We start from the raw sequence: 19,595 nt of genomic DNA, 5'->3' as shown, positions 1-19,595 counted from the left end.
AAATGATTTTTCAGCATCTATTGATATGATCATGTTATTTTTGTCTTTCATTTAGTGTATGTGGTGTATTACATTTATTGATTTGCAAATATTATACCGGCCTTGCATTCCTGGGGTGAATCCCATTTGATCTTGATGTACAATCTTTTAATGTGTTGCTGGATCCAGTTTGCCAATATATATTTTTAATTTTTAAAATATGCTTTATTGATTATGCTGTTACACTTGTCCCAATTTCCTTTCCCTTTGTTCCCCTCCACCCAGGGATCCCCCCTCCCCCCACTTGTCCTACCCCTTAGTCCATCCCCATTGGTTGTGCATATAGTTCTTCTCAACATCTTTCTATCTTCTCTACTCCCTCCTACTATGCTTCTTAATTCCTGTACCATCTCCCTTTCTTTCCCCCCTTCCCACTGACTTCCCCCCAATACGTTCCTCATACCTATAATTCTTTTCCCACTCTCATTGCCTACTTAGTTTTCCTTTGTTTCAGTTCCCTAGCTTCTGTTGTTGGTTGCTGTGATACAGTTTTCATTTTAATGTTCATAGTTTTGATCCTCTTTCTCCTAAACAAGTCCCTTTAACATTTTATATAACAGTGGTTTGAATCTGATGAAATCCTTCAGCTTTACTTTGTCCTGGAAGCACTTTCTCTGCCTTCTATTGTGAATGACAGCTTTGCTGGATAGAGTAATTGTGATTTTAAGTTTTTGCTTCTCATTACTTTGAACATTTCTTGCCAATCCCTTCTTGCCTGCAAAGTTTCAGTTGAGAAATCAGCTGATAGTCTTATTGGGGCCCCTTTGTACATAGTTCTCTTCTTCTCTCTTGCTACCTTTAAGATTCTCTCTTTATCCTTAATTTTTGACATTTTGATTATAATATGTCTTGGTGTGATTCTCCCTGAGTCCAGTTTTTTGGAATTCTCTGTGCTTTCTGGACCTGTAAGTCTATTTCCTTCCCCAAGTTCAGGAAGTTCTGCTTCATTATTTTTTCCCATAATTTTTCAATTTCTAGTTCTTCTTCTTCACCTTTTGGCAACCTTATGATTCAGATATTGGCCCACTTATAGCTGTCCCATAGGTTTCTGAGCCTCTCCTCATTTTCCTCACTTTTCATTTCCTCTTTCTGCACTGGTTGACTGTTCCTTCCCTATGTTACAATTTGTTGATTTGATCCCTGGTTTTCTTACTTTCACCACTTGTTTCATGTGTACTTTCATTCATTTCAGCAGGGCTAGCCTTCACTCCTTCCTCATCTTGTTTAAGATCAGCTGTTAGATCTGTAAGCTTTCTTATAACGAGAGCTCTAAACTGAGCCTCAGAAAGATTATCAATCTGCTGGTCCAATAGATCATATATTTGTTGTCTGGTCAGCTGCGTGATTGGGATCTCTATCATGATCTCTGGCATCCTGACAGTTTGTGTTTACCTTTGTTTCCTGGGTATGGCTGTCACATCTCCTACGCTATAGGGGGCAGAGTCCCATGCACTCATCACTACCAGGTGACCCTTCTCACCACACTGTGGCGCTTTGTGTGGGGGCAGGAGTCCAAGATGGATTCCTGCCATTCACTCTTCGATGACAGACCAGGAGCCTCCTCCTCCATCTCCACGCCCTCTGGCCCTCACAGTCTGAGGCAATGGGGGTCTGCCTTCCCTGACATTGGAATCGTGAGCTGACAGTTTTGGTCTGCAGCCAGGGGTGCTCTCCAGGTGCTTCTTGCTTCCCCTTAAATATGGGAATCTATGCTTACTGCGGTCCCGCCACCTTTGCCACAGCTGCTGCTGGCACACAGCTTGACTTATTCACCCTGGCTTCGCCCCTCCTACCCATCTGGATGTGCACCACTTCTTTTTAAGTTCATACGCTGGACTTCCATGTAGCTTTATTTCCTGGAACTTCTGGTTATTTCTAGCTTTGTGGTAGTTGTATTCCTTCTTAGTTGTGGAGGGAGATGGAGCGTGTCAGTCTAGGTTTCTATCTTGGCCAGAAGTCTCCCTGTTTGCCAACATTTTGTTGAGGATTTTAGCATCTATGTTCGTCAGTGATATTTGTCATTTTCTTTCTTCGTTGTGTCTTGACCTGGTTCTGTAATTTTGGATAAAACTGGCCTCATAGAAAAAGTTTAGTAGTTTTCCCTCTTCTTGGATTTTTTGGAATAGCTCGAGAAGGATGGAAGTTAGTTCTTCCCTAAATGTTTGGTCAAATTTGCCCGTGAAGCCATCTGGTCTGGGGTTTTTTTGTGCTGGGAGTTTTTTGATTACTGCTTCAATTTCACTAGTTTTATTGGTTTATTCGGGGTTTATGCTTCTTCTTGATTCAATTTTGGAAGATTATATGTCTCCAGAAATTTGTCCCTTTCACCCAGATTGTCAATTTTTTTTCATATATTTACTGTAGTAATTTCTTACTGTTTTTTTTTTTTTTTTAATTTGGATCCTCTTTTTTGTTTTATGAATTTGGTTAAAAGCTTGTCAATTTTTTTTATCTTTTCAAAGAACCAGCTCCTGATTTTATTGATCCTTTGTCTCTATGTAATTTAATTTTGCTCTTGATGATTTTTTCCCTTGTACTCAGTCTGGGCTTTGTTTGTAGTTGTTCCTCATGTTCTTGTAGATGTAGGGTTAGGTTGTTTATTTGAGATTCTTCTATCCTTTTTAGGTAGGCTTGTATTTCTATGAACTTCCCTCTCAGGACTGCCTTCGCTGTGTCCCCTAGGTTTTGGTTTGCTGTATGTTCATTTTCATTTGTCTCCAGAATCTTTTTGACTTCTTCCTTGATGTCATTGTTAACCCATTATTATTTAATAGCATGTTATTCAGTCTTCATGAATTTGAATGTTTTTCAGTTTTTTCCTTCATGTTGGTTTCTAGTTTCAAGCCATTGTGATCTAAGAAGATGTTTGATATAATTTCAATTTTCTTGAACTTTTGAGGCTTGTTTTGTGTCCTACCATATGGTCTATATTTGAAAACGCCCCATGTGCATTTGAAAAGAATGTATATTTTGCTTCTTGGGTTGAAAGGTTCTGTATATATCAATTAAGTCCATCTGATCTAGAGTATTGCTCAGTGTCTCAATATCCTTGTTGTTTCTTTGCTTTGAAGATCTGCCTATTGTTGATGATGAGGTGTTAAAGTCCCCTACTCTGAGTATGCTGCTTTCGATATCCTTCTTGAAGTCCTCCAAGATTTTCCTTATATATTTGGGTGCTCCTATGTTGGATGCATATATGTTTACAAGGGTTCTATTGTTTCCTTAAGTTTTATGAAATGTCCTTCTTTGTCTCTTGTTATGGCTTTTGTTGTGACCTGTTTTGTCTGATATAAATATTGCTACCCCAGATTTTTTTTTTCATGTCCATGTGCTATTTTTCTATTTTTAAAATTTCAATATGTGTATATATATTTTTTTCTGAGGTGGATCTCTTGTCGACAGTATATGTGTGGGTCATATTTTCTTATCCATTCAGCTACCCTATGTCTTTTGATTGGTGCATTTAATCCATTTACCGTTAAGGTGATTATAGATAGGTATCTATTCATTGTCATTTTTCCCTGTGTACCTGTGTTCCTCTGTCTCTCTGTCTGTTTCTTCATCTTCTTAAAGCAGACCCTTTAGCAACTCTTACAATGCTGATTTGGTGGAGGTGTATTCTTTTAGCCTTCCTTTGTCTGGGAAACTTTTTATTTCACCTTCCATTTTGAAAGAGAGCCTTGCAAGGTAGAATAGTCTTGGTTGTAGGCCTTTGCTTTTCATTATTAGGAAGATTTCTTGCCATTCCCTTCTGTCTTGTAGTGTTTCTTTTGAGTAATCAGTTGATAACCTTATTGTTGCTCTCTTGTATGTTACTAGCTGTTTCTCCCTTGCTGCCTTTAAAATTCTCTTTGTCTTTAAATTTTGCCATTTTAATTATGATGGTCTTAGAGTGGGCCTCTTTGGGTTCATTTTGATTGGGATCCTCAGTGCCTCCTGGACTAATGTGACTTTTTCTCTCATCAAGTTAAGAAAGTTTTCTGTCATTACTTTTTTAAAACAGGTTTTCTATCCCTTGCTCCTTTTCTTCTTCTTCTGGTATCCCTATGATGTGGATATTATTGCATTTCGTGTTGTCCTGCAGCTCCCTTAATTGGTCTATGTTCTTTTTGTGTCTTTTTTGTTTCATTACTCTGGGAATTTTTTTCTACCTTGTCCTCCAGTTCACTGATTTGATCCTCTGCTTCATCTAGCCTGACTTATAATTCCTTCTGCTGTGCTTTTCTTTTTAGATATTGTATTTTTCTATTTCTCATGGCTCTTATTGATAGTTTCTATGTCCTTTTTCATGCTGGTGTAGTTCGCAGTAAGTTCCTTTTAGCTTCCCTGGAGTTCTTTTTATTTCTCACTGAACTCCTTGAGGGTTTTTGTAACTATTGTTTTGTGGTCAATGTCTGATAGTTTGTATGCCTATGTTTCATTTAGCATTCTTTCTGGAGATTTATTATTGCCTTTTGATTGGTGGTTGTTTCTTATATTTTTTCACTTTTTGGTGATTGTTTTTGTTTGTTTCTGCATCTTAGACTGATCTTCTTTAACTCTTAGTCTTCGTGGTATGACCTTCTGTGGTAGGAGAGCTGTGGGACTCAGTGGCGCAATACCCTTGATCTGCTGAGCTTGATGTTATTGGGATGCCTTTTATGTCATTTAGGTGGACTCTCTGATTGTAATTGGGTTTTGGTTGTTGGGTCATTCTTTGGTGGGTCTTTTTTTCTGGTTAGCTGACTGAGAGTCACTCTGTCTACCATGTCTTGTATGCTATTGTACAGGTGCTGCCAGAACAAGAGCAAATAGCCCAGGAAACAAACACACACCTGAAAAAAAAAAAAACTCAGGCACAACCACACTCTCAACAGCAATGAGCCAATATTAATGAAGGTATAAAAGGATTAGGACTATTATAAGAAAGGAAAAATGAACATGAAATGACTAACAAAGAGGAATGATTTAGACAAAGTAGAAGGATGAACAATACTAAGAGTAGGGAATAGAGATAAGGTATAGAGAGAAAGAAAATAAAATTTACATTGTAAATTAAAAAGGGAGGGAAGAAGGTGGAATTGAGTAAGAGAAGGGAAGTGTATAGTATTAGGTTTATACATAAATTTAAAAAAAGAATATATATATATATATATATATATATATATATATATATATATATAAAATGGGAGAGAAAAGGGGGGAAAAAAAAGAAGGAAAAAAATAGGAACCAAATTGAGGAAAGAGATCCACCACAGTAATATCAACAACAGAGTAAAGATTAATATATGTGGGATGGAAATAAGAGGGAAAAGAGAAAGAAAGAAAAGCTTAAGAGATGTCTAGAGGAAAGAGAAGTGATTTTGGAAGGATAGATGGAGAAGGAATACTAAGAGTGAGGAATGAAAACCAGGCTAAGAAAGGGAAAAACTGACATTTAAAACAAAAAAATAGAAAAGGGAGGAAGAAGGCACAATAGGGTAGGGTAGGGGAATGGTAAAACTTGAGATTTGAAATACAGAAATAGTGAAGATCTAGAAATAAAGTTGAAAAATGTAACAGTGACTACCATATTCACAACCAATGAACAAAGATTAATAAGGTGGAGAGAGAATAAGGGTATTTTAAAAATAGGAAAAAGAATGTGAGATGACTAAGAGGCTGGAGGGAAGTTAATTAGTAAGAATGTAGGGTAGAAACAAATTGTAGTAAGAGAGTAAATAAAATTTAAATGAAAATAAGAAGAGGAAAGAAGAAGGTAAAATGGATTAAGGGAAGGGAGGCATAAAATATAATATTAGAAATAAACTAGAATATAAAAACAAGTGATATAATAGGCACAAACTTGAAGGACAAGAAATGAATGTTAAAAAGTCCTGGCTGGTGTGGCTTGAGCACTGGGCTGTAAGCTGAAGGGTCACTAGTTCGATTCCCAGTCAGGTGACATGCCTGGGTTGTGGGCCAGGTCCTTTTAGGGATGTGTGAGAGGCAACCAATCTCTCACACAACAATGTTTCTTTCCCTCTCTGTCTCCCTTCCTTACCCTCTCTCTAAAAATAAATAAAATCTTCAAAATATAAGCTATGCAGGACAGAAAATAACACAAATCTTTAAGAAGACTGTGGTGGGATTCATCTCAGTAGTATCTAGTTTTACCACTGTCTTCTCTTTCTGGATCTATCCCCAGTGATATCAGATTATGTCCTAGTCTGGGCCTAGGCAGCCTATTTGAGACTATCAGCGACCCACAGTCTCTGGCTGTCTTCTTCAGTTATTAATCTAGTGAATCTATAATTAGCAGTCAGGCTTAAGAACCACAGGGTGGGGCAGAGTAATTCCTGTGGGTGGGGCTATTGCTTCCCCACAGGCCAATGCCCCTTGGATAGGAGTGGTCTGCCTGAGAACATTGCTCCTGCAATACGGGGGATGAGTCAGCATGGGGATCCCATTGGCTGTTCCCGCAGTTCTCTCCCCAAAGCCACCATCCCCAGACTCTCCTCAAGCATCTCTAATTCACTCTGCGCCCCTTTGCCAGAGGCCAGGGTAAGTGTGTTTGGTGCTTTAAAAGGCTCTCTGAGTCTCCAGCCATCTCTCTCTGACAGACAGAAATCCTGCCACTTTTCACAGCTGGATGTTATCTGGGTGCCTTTCAGCTCTGGTGTTGAAGACTGGAGCCCAGTCCTGGGTTTAAACCCCACACTTCTCAGGGGGGAAGCTCCAGCCACTGAAATATCCCTCTGGCACTTCAGCTGCCACCCATGGGAGCCCACCCAGCCCTCTCACATTTCCTTTACACTCAGTATCAGTCATGCTGTCACTGCTTCTGGCTGTCCATGGTTATGAGGCTTCTCTCCAGCCACCACTCAGTTGGTCATTCCAGATGACTTCTCTATAATTCAGGTGCAATTCCAGACTGGTCCTAGGAGGAGGTCAATGCTGTGCTCACTTACTCTGCTGCCATCTTGAATCTCTTAGCTCAGTTTTCTAGGGCATCATCCCTATATATCAATACCAAGGTTGCACTTTTGATCTCTGGTCAGGACACATGCAAGAATCAACCAATGACTGCATACATGAGTCAAACAACAAATCAATGTTTTTCTCTTTCTTTCTCCCTTCCTCTGCTTTCTCTAAAATCAATAACAAATACATTTTAAAAAATTGAAGAAATATTAAATTCGTTAACAAGAAGCATTTAGTAGTATAAAATAATTTCTTATAGTTTAAAAGGAATTTCAGTATCTACTAGTTTCAAATCATTATGAATATTATTGAACTGCTATATGTAAGACAACAAATTAAGCCAAATGTTGCCATGTCCCCTGTTTCTGAAATTAACTTTTTACTTTGATATTAGGTTCTTTGTGTGTCTGTGTCTAGAAAGTCACATATGTGCTTAAGTACTAGGCCTGGCTATTTTTCATTTATTCATTATTGTATAAACATTTGTTTCAAAAGTTTTTATTTGCTTTTTTAAAAAAATTACTTTTAATACAACTTGTTGCCTAATTTATCGATTATTATTTTATTATTATTTTGGTGTTAAAAATAATTACTGTCTGTGGACTCTGTTTTTGGGGTTGTACACTGGGATTTACATTTTTTGAAATGCTCTCTTAATTTTGAGTCATTTAAATAGTGTAACATTTCGTCTCTTTTAGCATGCATTCACATCCTCAATGTCAATTAAATTGTGTGGTTGTTCAGGGAAGTGCAACACTGTTTCAGGGATGCTGGATTACTTTTATAAAATTTATGGTTCTTTCAAAGTGCAGATGAACTGAGTACGTTCTTTTTAGACCTTATTTTACTGAGAGAGAATCATTAATAGTCTTCTTTTTCTTACATGTGCACAAGTTAATTTTTCCTTTAGAAGTGTGATTTGCTTTCTTTTTGAGTGCACAGGAACCAAGTTGGCAGTGCGTTGTCAAGGGCAACGTGAAGGTTCTTCTCATGACTGTGAGATGAGTGTATAGAACAAGGTGTCGACAGAGGTTTCCCTCCATTGTCTCATTTTGCCTCCTCATGTCTTAGTTTCTTCTTTATTCAACTTTGGCAAAGTGGCTAAGAGAGGTTTCTAACATTTGCAGGCTTTGAGTATTTCTCTAATCATGCATTAGGACAGTACATGTATTTTCATTAGGTAAAATAAAAAGTGGTAGCACTTTTGTGACCTTTGTAACCATCTCCTTGGCTGCCATAACAACTGCAGATGAATGGCTTAAACCAGTAGCCCCCCAACCTTTTTTGGCACCGGGGACCAGTTTCGTGGGAGAAAATTTTCCACAGTTGGGATTCAGACTTGGGTTCCACCATGTTTGGGTTCTGATGAAAGCCCTCCTCTGGCTTTCCGCTTCCTGCTGAGTCCTCATGTGGCACAGGGAGAGCTCTGACTTCTCTTCCTTTTCTTCTAAGGACACTAATCACAATACGAGGGCCCCTACACTTAATTACCTTCAAAGATGCCACTCTGAATATCTTCACATTGAGGGGGAAGGGCTTCAACTTAGGGATCTGGGGAAGACAGTTCAATCCATGGCAACCCAGGACTGTGAATTTCAAACTGTGCCACATGGAGTCCCAGGGGCGCCATTGGGGAGACACTAGGTTGGGGAGAGACCTGAGGGGGCTGGTACTTCCGTCCCCTCACTGTTTTAACCAGAACAGTTGTTCAATGTCATAAAATATCATTTGAGGAAAGAGCTTTGAGGTAGGAAATTGATCTAAGAATGTTTAATTGATTGTGGTGCTTTTGTTCCCCTTCTCAGAGCTGGGGTGCTCTTCTTCCTGACGACCAACCAGTGTTTCAGCAGTATATCATCCGTGGAGCTCTTCGTGGTTGAGAAGAAGTTCTTTATGTAAGGATGCCTCTGCTCTGGGAAGGGGGCTGTCCTTTGTCAAGTACTCACATACAGATCTGGGCCATGGATTGGTTCCTGGGCATTATCAGGGTTCATTGAGAAAAAGCAGCCAGGGACTAGGAGGGGAATCATGAGCATAAGGGGCCTGCAGCCAAGGCAAAGGGAGTTTCAAGATTAGGGCATAGCCTCAAATGCAAATGGTACAGAGAATGGACGCAACAGAAGCTAAAAGGGAGCTTTTGTTTTAGCAAGTAAGAAGTCATGAGACCTTCACAAGAAAAGTTTGAGGGGCTTGGTAGAGAGAAAGTGCTAGCTAAGTACTAAACTGAAGATGGAAGGTAAAGTTGATGAAGAATATAGACCCAGTTTTTCCCTCAATGAAAGGGAGAATGGGAAGAGCCAGAAGGAACCCTGAAATAACGTGCGGGCTGGTTTTGTTCCTGTGGTTTTCAAAGTTGGGAGAGATTTGCCCATATTTACATGCTTGAGGAAAGAAATCATAGACAGGGGAAGAAGGAAGGTATTGGTGGAAGAGTTTGGAAGCACAGGAGGAGGATGTTGGGAAAAGGAGGGGTCTAGGTCCTTAGTGGGGAGAAAATAAGATTTGACAGCTGACAGGGATGCACGGTTGGGAGGCAATGATCATTGACGGAAGTGCCATGTTATTTTCCACCATGAGATTGGAAGAAGTGAAAGGGTTTAGTGACCCGAAGCTGCACCAGGGGTGTTGGAAATAGCAGCACCATCTTCTTAATCAGGGTGGAGAGAAAGCAAAGTCCCTGTGACCTCTGAGGTCAGCTACTGAGGTGATGCATTTGAAAGAAATCCAATGTCAGAAGAGAGGGAGAAGATTTAGTGTGTTCTCCTGGAGTGGAGGTTCCAAGGACAAAGTGAGTGGCCTTAGGAGGGTGTTCTGCACTGAGAAATGGGGTCATCGCACACAGCTGGTAGGAAATGATGTCTCAGGGCAGCCATGCACCTGAGAGGGTGCCTGGTGCTGACTGGGTGAAGGTGATGGGTTGACCTGGAGGGTGTGAGAAGCTGTAGTTGTGAGACCTGGTGGCAGCAGACCTACAGAGCAAGAGGCTTAATCACCTGGCCTGTGGCTTCTTAAACTAATGTGGGATGCGTGGTATGAATTTTTGTTTTTTAGGCATGAATATATCAGTGGATACTACAGAGTGTCATCTTATTTTTTTGGGAAACTGTTATCTGATCTATTCCCCATGAGGATGTTACCAAGTATCATATTTACTTGTATAACCTACTTCTTGTTAGGTAAGCTACAAGACAAAAAGTATGTGTCTGTTGTGTGGGATGTGATGGGAAACTAATTTCTTTTTTCAAGAGTGTTCTCGATTTTCAAAACTATAAACCAAGCCATGTGATAAGGAACATCTATCTATTGTGCACACTCTGAAATAACTATGCTCTGAATACATTTATGTTAAGACTTTTCCCACACTAACATTTATACCTATTTATACAACAATATGTTACTCAGTGATGGTATGTGTCATATACAGACATGGAAAGAATTCACAGATATTTGAGACAGCTGGAGCTGTGATATTTATTACCTATCTAGTTATAGTTTTATGTATATATGTATGTCTGTGTATGTATATATGAACTGAAAGATAGCATTTTTGGGTTCACTGTTTTAATAAGAATGACTTTTTTAATAGATGAAAACAGATTTCATGTGTGCATTGTGTTAAGAGTTCTCCCTAGGCTCATTGCCTTGGAATTTACATATGTTTCACTGTATACACACACATAGATACTAGTTTTATATATATATATATATATATATATATATATAAGTAATGTGTATATATATATTAGTAATGTGTGTATATATATATATATTAGTAATGTATATATATATATATATATACATTTTTTTTTTGAGAAAGCACCATAGGAGAAGACACACGATTTTCAACTTCCATTTTACAAATAAGAGGTGTGTCTTAAAGAATTAGGCATAAAACCTGGATCCTGAGGCTCCTGACTCGTGTTTTTATGGCTGTCCCCAAATCTTCAGAATGTATGACCCATAATAGTACCCTGTTAGAGTTTATGGGGTAGTTTTCTCAATCCCAAACTCCATGGTACTTTGTCTCAGAGACTTGGGTTCTGCGAACACTCCCTCAGATAGTGACACTACTGGTAGGTCATGTAACCCTGATATTCCCAGTCTCCTCACTACCACAGTTACAGCAAACAGTGAGTAATGTGGGGTGTCTGGGTGCAGAGAATATGCTCTTGACAAGTTTCCTTCTCAGAAGGCAGTAGAAGTCTGGCCAGGTGTGTTGCCTCCAGCCCTCATCTCAGGCACTCAGGAATTGTAAATAATTACACAGCAAGGAGCATAGGTGTTATTTGAAAAAGTGCTTGTGTAGTAGTATAAAAAATAAAACTGAGTGATAACTATACAGTTATATGGGTGGCAGGAAAATAAAATTGGTGACTCAGGTTGGTTGGAAAGAGGGTGAATTTTTTCATTCTAACATTCATTTCTCAAAATATTATTGTGTTATTTGTATCATAGGGGATCCCAGATACACAGTGATCCAGGCAGTTGGATTAACACCCTCTTTTCTTCCTAAGGATTGAAGCCAGTGGCAGAGTCCTTCTTTATCATGATGTTCACCCTTATGATGGTGGCTTATTCAGCCAGTTCTATGGCACTGGCCATAGCAGCAGGTCAGAGCGTGGTGTCCATAGCAACATTTCTCATGACCATCTCCTTTGTGTTTATGATGGTGAGTAGGAGCTGTTCTTCTCTGAGAAGTAATTATTTTCCCTCTTTCATTCCAGTAAGTGCACCTGCCATGGAAAACCTACTTTGAGGATTCTTTACATGGAACTCTTTGTTTTAAGCAAACCATATATTAAAATATGGCTTCTATTAAAGAGTGTACCATCTTTTTCTCTACCTTACCCAGCCTTTTCCACTCCTGTTCTAATATAATTACCATAACTTTAGTTAACATGTTGTTACAAGTGAGAGTTTAAAAGATGCTTCATGGTGACTTACAGAGAAATCTTGATGACTGGGAACTTCAAAAACAAATATTTGGACTGAAAGATTCCCTCATGTAAATGACAGGTTAATTGCCTGACTTCTACACTAGTGTTAGAGAACTGCTGGTGTATTTACCCAGCAGCTGAGATGGTTTGTTTGGATCAGATACTTCCCAAAGGGAAGGCTAAGCTCTGTGTGAAATAGAACAGTATGTGGCATGGGTAGCTATCCTGCCTCCTCCTATATTTTGAAAAGGAGTGTTTTAAAAATAGAAAATTATTCCAAAGTCCACACAATACTAGGTTCCCTCCTTTCTGGGTTTTTGACATTCACTTAGATCAATATATTTCTGATTACCTCTTTTTTAATGGTTATTTAATCCTAATCTTCTCTGCCCCCGAGTTTTGCATGCACATACATCAGTGAATGGGTGAAGGATCCAGTTAGCATATTCATGTAAACAGGCATGCTTAGCCTATTTACTTACACATATAACTTTTCTGTTAGAGGAGGTGTAGATGTCTTTAAAAGTTTGTAAATAGCACACTCTTGCCATTGAAAACTACCAATATAAATATTATTGCAAAAGTGATAAACCTTGCCTATATTTTCAATAATGTCATCCAATAAATAAAATGTCTTTCAGTATTTAAAAATGTTTTATTTGATATATTGGATGCTTTGATTTGTTATTATTTAATGGTTTATATATAGAACTTTTAAAACCATATGTAAAACCATATTTTACTGAGAGATGTTATATGTTAACACTTCGTTAAATCAGAAATATGTATTCCCACCAGTATCATTGTCAATGTTATGCCCATCCCCAAATGGCAAGTGCCAGTCAGGAGAAGTTTTGTAGAAACCTCTTCTTAAGTAGCTGTCTCTTGCTGGAGCACTTCTTCCTAGATCTCCATGGCAATACTGCTTTTTGTAGCTATAAATGAAGGTATTGACCATATGTCATATATTACGCTGCAGTTTACCACATATGTCTAGGCTTTGGGTTATTTTAAGCATGCATTCTGAACCCCAAATTATTCCTAAAGTCACACAGAGAGAGAATGCAAACCTGTGTAAAAAAGAAAGCTTGCTGTGTAATGGAGGTATAGAGGGGTATGACGTGCTCAAGATATGTTTTGTGTGTCTGCTGGTGGGAACATGTAGTGATTGTAGCATTAGAACAGTCAGGAGGACTATGGACCTTCCACTGTGTGCCATTATAGGCAGAGTAAAAGCCTTAACAATTAAGGATCTTCCAATTAAATGAAATATAGATATATTGTCATTCCTTGAAATCACAGACAGCCTCAGCTGTAGAGAGGAATATACATGCAAAGAGGATATGGTATATCTTTAGAATAATAGAAGGAATTTCAAGAAAGAGTTGGCCTTAACAGAAAGGTTTACAGGGTAGTAGGGACTTAAAGAGGGTAACCTCCAGAATTCTTCATAAAATCACTCCACCAGTTCTGATGTATTTGCTCTCCTTAGATTTTTTCAGGGCTGCTGGTCAACCTCAGAACCATTGTGCCTTGGCTCTCGTGGCTTCAGTACTTGAGCATTCCTCGCTATGGCTATGCGGTAAGTTTTCCTCTTCTGTCTCTGTGACGAGCCTACTCGGAGCAATCAGAATAAAGCTGACCATGTCATGTCCCCAGACATGAGCTGTGTGGGTCTCCTGGGGATTTCCTTTTAGGAGCAGTGAAGGACAGTTTTCTGTTAGGCCTTGGGCCACCTTGATAATCACTGGCTTTCCCGTCACCCTGTTGTGTGAGGGGGGTGAGGAGTGGGATGATAACTCATAGTGAAGCAGCAAGATTGACCAATTGATGTAAAAAGTGTAGTTGGTTTTCAGCCCAATAAGGATCGTGGCCCAGGATACATGTTGTATATTGAAAGTTAAATTAGATGAAAAAGAAGGCCATATAAATTCATGTGTCTTAATATAGTATAACTGAGTTTCTTATTTCCAAGAACTATAACTGAGTTTGATAAAAAAAAAAAACAAAAAAAACAAGAACCATATAAAATGTTACCATAAATTAACACTAGTTATTGAGTACCATTGAATCATTTAAATTATAGTGTTGATGTGCTTATAACTTTGGGGAGAGAAGGAGGAAGATATCGTGTGGTAATATAACCAGAGGTCACCCTGGCTGGTCTGGCTTAGTAGACTGAGTGCCAACCTGTGAACCAAAAGGTTGCTGGTTCGATTCTCAGGTAGGATAGGCCAGGTCCCCAACTAAGGGCATGAGAGAGGTAACCAATTGATGTATCTCCTGCACATTGATGTTTCTCTTCCTTTTTCTCCCTCATGTCCCTGCTCTCTAAAAACAAATAAAATTTAAAGTCTTAATATATACATAGCCAAAGGTCTCTTGGCAAAATATTTTTCTTCGTGAGAAGTCGAAATTCCACCTCCAGTTCTCGTGAATGCCAGGAAAAATCATTTTAGTTGCTTTGGTGTGACAAATACTGTGAATTTGAAGCTTCATTTATTTTCAGAAAAAAAGTAAAGATTAAACTAGCAAGATGATCTCATGATAATTCTTTGGAAATGTTGAAATTAAAACTATTTACCTTGCCTTCTTCCCTTTGTGTATAGGCTTTGCAGCATAATGAATTTTTGGGACAAAACTTCTGCCCAGGACTCAATGTAACAGCAAACAATACATGTAGCTTTGCAATGTAAGTTTGCATTCATTGTCCTAATGGGTTTGCTTAGTGTGTGGCGTGATGGAGAAAGGCCATTGGGGCTTGAAGATGGTGTGAATTCTTTCCAGGACACTGACTTCTCTGAGACTCAGTTTTCTTACCTGTAAAGTGAGTTGTTGTCCACTAATGCATGTGAAATTATGGTACAACTCCTAGATATTTTACTATAATCAAAATTGTATCTAAGTTGGAGAAATGTTTCTTACATGCTACTTTTTGAGTCATTTATAAAAGGTCCTTTTGCTGTTTTGCTTACGGGCGTGAGATTCAATTTTCAGAACATGGGCATTTGAAATTAGTTGCTCTGATATTTTAGCAAGACCTTACAGTATCTGCTCTGTCTGAATTATGTGAAGTTCATGGGTTCTTCATAAACTATGGCTTCCTGTGAGCCCAACCCATGGCTAGGACTAAGAGCAGAAGGATTGGAAGGGGAGTGAACCTTTTCCTCCCATGGTCCTAGCATTTGTCTCTTCCTCCTAAATTTAGGAGACAACATGAAATCAAAGGCTGCATAGTTTTTTATTTTGTTTTTTAAATTGACTTGGACTACTGCCTATGGAAGGATGTGTCTTCTGAAGAAAGGAACACATCTTTCAGTAAGCTGAGAAGAAAATCCCATTTTTTGGGTAATGTCAATAAAATATAAAGGCAGATTTTAATAAAATTAGAGGATGTTGCTTTATAAAATGATGCTTTCCTTTTCAATGATTGTTGTTAATGGTTTGATCTTGATACATTAATTAATGAGAGAAAAGAGAATGCTGGTATTCTAAATCTCATGACCAATCAAATAGAACAGAAATAATTCTGAATAATAGTGTAGATTGCTATTTTGAAGTACAGTTGGTTCTTAACACAGGTTAGAACTGAGCAGGTTCACTTATACAGGGATTGTTATTTTTTTCAGTAAATACTGTAAATCTATTTTCCTTATTGTTTTCTTAACATTTGCTTTTTAAGCTTATTTTATTGTAAGAATTCAGTGTATAATACATGTAATATATAAAATATGTGTTAATCGACTGCTTGCTTATGTTATCAATCATGCTTCCATCAACAGTAGGCTATTGGTAGTTAAATTTTGGGGGAGTCAAAAATTACACATGGATTTTGGACTGTGTGTGTGGATCACCCCTAAGCCTTGAGTTGTTCAAGGGTCAACTGTATTGCCAGGACACCTGTAGGTAGGGAGAGATTTCTTTATCCTGACCACTCCCTCTCTTTTGATCTGGGTGTAAATTTTTTTCTTTCTTTTTTTTGGAACTGCTAAATTCCATGAGTCATACAAACACAATACCAGACTATAACTTTGGCTGTGCTAGTTATGTTTAGTACCAGGTGCTGATCTAACCCTTGGCCGGGCTCCTCCATCCTGCTCTACTCCAGCTTCCACTAAGGCCTCCACCTTGTAATGCACCTGCTCCTTCCAGCCTTGGCTCAGGAGCTGATGGAGAGCAACTGTCAGAAAACCTTTCCTCACCTCTTTTCCTAGTTTTAGAATTCTTAGCTTGCTTTTTTTTTGTACAGCTGATTTGTGGGTAATGAGTTCTATAAAAAGCTTTAATGGTGTTTGTTAGGGCCCTTAGATGTCATCTGTCAAAGCTGAGGTTTCCCCTTCAGGAGTAAGTGAAAAATTACTGCTAATGTCTCTGCCCTTTGAAGAGAGCAGCATCATAGATTTGTAAAATGAATGAATCTGGAGAGGATAGCAACTTGGTTCAAGGTGTGAGCCTGTGAACTTGGCCAAGTTCCTTAAACCTTAGTCTCTTTATCTCTTAAATATATATAATGTCCACCCTTTTTTGAATTGTTTTAAGGATTCACTAAACTGTTATTAGCAGGTTGCTTATTAGCATGGGAAATCTAGCAGAATTATACACGCTCCTTGACTGTTACCTATTATATATGAAAGGATAGTTATTTAAGCCTTGGTAACCTATAGGGGTCTTTAACTGAGGAACAGCAAATACCATGAATAAAATTGGACAGATGCTTAGAATGCAGTTATATTTTTTCTGTTCAATTTCAGATGTACTGGAGAAGAATTCTTGATAAACCAGGGCATTGAACTCTCACCATGGGGCCTGTGGAAGAATCATGTAGCTTTGGCATGTATGATTGTTGTCTTCCTTACAATTGCTTACCTAAAGTTGGTATTTCTTAAAAAGTTTTCTTAAAATCTTCTCTAATTGACATAGTTTGTCCCATTAAAAAGGGAGCACCCTAGCCCTGGCTAGGTGGCTCAGTTGGTTAGAGTATCGTCCCAACATGGCAAGGTGTAGGTTTGATCCCTGGTGAAGGCACATACAAGAAGTAATCAATGAATGCATAAATAAGTGCAACAACAAATTGATATCTCTTTTTCTTTCCCTCTCTCTCCCCCTCTTCCTCTCTCTAAAATCAATTATTGAAAAGTTAAAAATAAAATAAAATAAAAAATGAGCATCTTGACTTAAGTATTCCATGAAGTATTTTGTTGTCTTCATTTCATTTGACATCATGTTATTTTTCAGCCAGAAGTTGTTTCATAGAAATCACAATGAACTGAATTATTAAAGAACACAAGTCATAAACTAGAAATATTATGTACTATTAGTTCATGTAGTCAGACAGTACCCACATGGGAGAAATCTAGTTTAATTAATTGACCTAAAATAAATTGAATTCTAGAATCTCATAACAAGTCGCTAATATCTGTTAACAGTTTCCTCATCTTTGAACTGAATAGGTGTGCTAGTACCATCCAGCTTCAATATGATAAGAATCTATGATCTGGGATTTTTTAATAAATAAGAAATAATGAATATATTGATGCTATAGTGGAAACATGAAATCTAAACTCTGTTGGAAAAACCCAGTGTTATTTATAGAGTAAAAAGCCGTTATGATGAAAGAAGCTCTGATAAACCTTGTAGGTTTAGTAGAACTTACTGAGGTTTCTCAGTAGTGAAATTACAATATCTGACAATACCACCTCATACCTGTCAGAATGGCCATCATTAAGAAATCAATAAAAAAAAAAACAATAAAAAAAAGAACAATAAAAAAAAATCAATAAACAACAGATGCTGGCAAGGATGTGGAGAAAAGGGAATCCTAGTGCACTGTTGGTGGGAATGCAGACTGGTGCAGCCACCGTGGAAAGCAGTATGGAATTTCCTCAGGAAAACTAAAAATGGAACTGCCTTTTTATCCAACGATTCCATTGCTAGGATTATACTGGAACAATCCTGAAACACCAATTCAAAAGAACCCATGCACCCCTATGTTCATAGCAGTGCTATTTACTATAGCCAAGTGCTGGAAACAGCCTAAGTGCCCATCTGTAGATGAGTGGATCAAAAAACTGGTATATTTACACAATGGAATACTGTGCAGCAAAAGGAAAGAACTCCTACCTTTTGCAACAGCATGGATGGGACTTGAGAGAATTGTCCTTAGTGAAATAAGCCAGGCAGCAAAAGACAAATACTATATGATATCACCTATAAGAGGAACAAAGCAAACAAATGAGCAAAATAGAAACAAAGGCATGGAAACAAGGAACTGACTGACAGTTACAAGAGGGGAGAGGGGAGGGGGGTAAGTAGGGAAAGAAGGGGAAGGTATTAGTTAAGGAACTAGTATGAATGACCCATGGACATGTATGACAGGGTGGGGATTGACTTTGGGAGTGGGGATGGGGCAGGGAAGGGCAATGGGGGGAAAATGGGACAACTGTAATAGAACAACAATAAATTAATTTTTTAAAAAAGAATATCTCAGGGGTATTGACTGGGCATTTGGACTGTAGCTTCAGGGAGCCAGGACCTGGTGACTTATTCTTCCTGAGGTTGTTCAGTGGTTTACATGCATGAGATCACCTCAGACATTTGCTCAAATATAGATGTCTGGGTCCTGTGAGCCCTGGCACATCAGTATCCCCAGGGATTTCCATAAAGGACTGTCCATGCCAGGGTTTGGTAATTTCCAAGACCCTTCCCAGCTCTGAAAACTCTAAACTTATGATGTAGTAACTGTTATAACTGATCCTATCCAGGTTTTCTTCTTCCCTCACATAATCTCATTTACTTACACATCTTCTCTTCACTCTAACCTTTACCAGTAACAGAGAAGTGTTTTTTAAATTTCTTTTTTATTGAAGGGCAGTGTAGGGAAAAGTACAGTTCAGTGAATTGTCATAGAAGAAGGACCCGCTGCATCCCCCATCACAGCATGGGGAAGCCCCCCTTGTGCCTCTCTCCCTATCACTACTTCTTCACCTCTCTCTGGGTTATTTCTTTTTCTTTTTTAATTGTTATTCTCTTACAGTTGTCCCAATTTTTCTCCCTTTGCTCTCCACTGCCCCCGCCCCCATTCCCACAGTCAATCCCCACCTTGCTGGGTTATTTTTGAAGTGAAGCTGATATACTCTGCTCTGTTGTTATGATCAGGACATCACTACAGCTCAGTTTTTTGTTCCTTTGTGTTGTATTAAATGTGAGATGACTGAGGACGCTGAGGTAATTCCAGCAGGCAGAATGTGGATGAACGGGGGGCTGCTGCATGCTCTGGCAAGTCAGCACTGAGCAGAGCAAGCATCGTCCTTTTATTGAAATCTGAGGGTGGCAATTACAAGATACACACCATATTGCATAAAGAGAAAACAGGATGCCAGGGTTCAAACATTAACTACTTTAAGTACAAAACAAAACTATAAGTCCTTAAGGCTAAGCTTCAAACAAGATGGTAAGACAAGGGAGTAATGGAGTACTCAGCAAAGTCTCTTTATTCTCAGGATACCATAGCTCAGTGGCCTGAAACAGCTTGCAGCTGCCGGCATTAGCAAGTCCAGCTTGCTTATCTGAGTCACAGGACACCTGGTCAGGGGGGCATAAAGAAATGCTCCTACTCAGAGACTTGATTTCCAGCAACACCTTTGTGCATAGGTATATTCTTAATGAAGATCCCCTTCC

At 38.7% G+C, this 19,595-nt stretch overlaps 1 protein-coding gene across 5 annotated transcripts in view; it reads left to right on the top strand.

The window, feature by feature from the left end:
• The window catches only part of LOC150019245 (broad substrate specificity ATP-binding cassette transporter ABCG2), a 172,310-nt gene extending 155,211 nt beyond the window's left edge, over positions 1–17,099 (top strand). For all 5 annotated transcript variants that reach the window (XM_090266286.1, XM_090266288.1, XM_090266285.1 and 2 more), the window contains exons 11-16: positions 8,787–8,876; positions 10,033–10,157; positions 11,496–11,650; positions 13,411–13,500; positions 14,528–14,610; positions 16,670–17,099. In XM_090266286.1, coding sequence (XP_090122412.1) covers positions 8,787–8,876; positions 10,033–10,157; positions 11,496–11,650; positions 13,411–13,500; positions 14,528–14,610; positions 16,670–16,817 — 691 coding nt within the window. In that variant the 3' untranslated portion in view covers positions 16,818–17,099. The remainder of the gene's footprint in view (positions 1–8,786; positions 8,877–10,032; positions 10,158–11,495; positions 11,651–13,410; positions 13,501–14,527; positions 14,611–16,669) is intronic.
• The last annotated feature ends 2,496 nt before the right edge of the window (positions 17,100–19,595 follow it).

The sequence above is a fragment of the Furipterus horrens genome, unplaced genomic scaffold (assembly GCF_987537825.1).
Source record: "Furipterus horrens unplaced genomic scaffold, mFurHor1.1.pri manual_scaffold_2, whole genome shotgun sequence".
NCBI classification, from domain to species: Eukaryota; Metazoa; Chordata; class Mammalia; order Chiroptera; family Furipteridae; genus Furipterus; species Furipterus horrens.
This window is presented reverse-complemented; position numbering and strand designations above follow the sequence as displayed.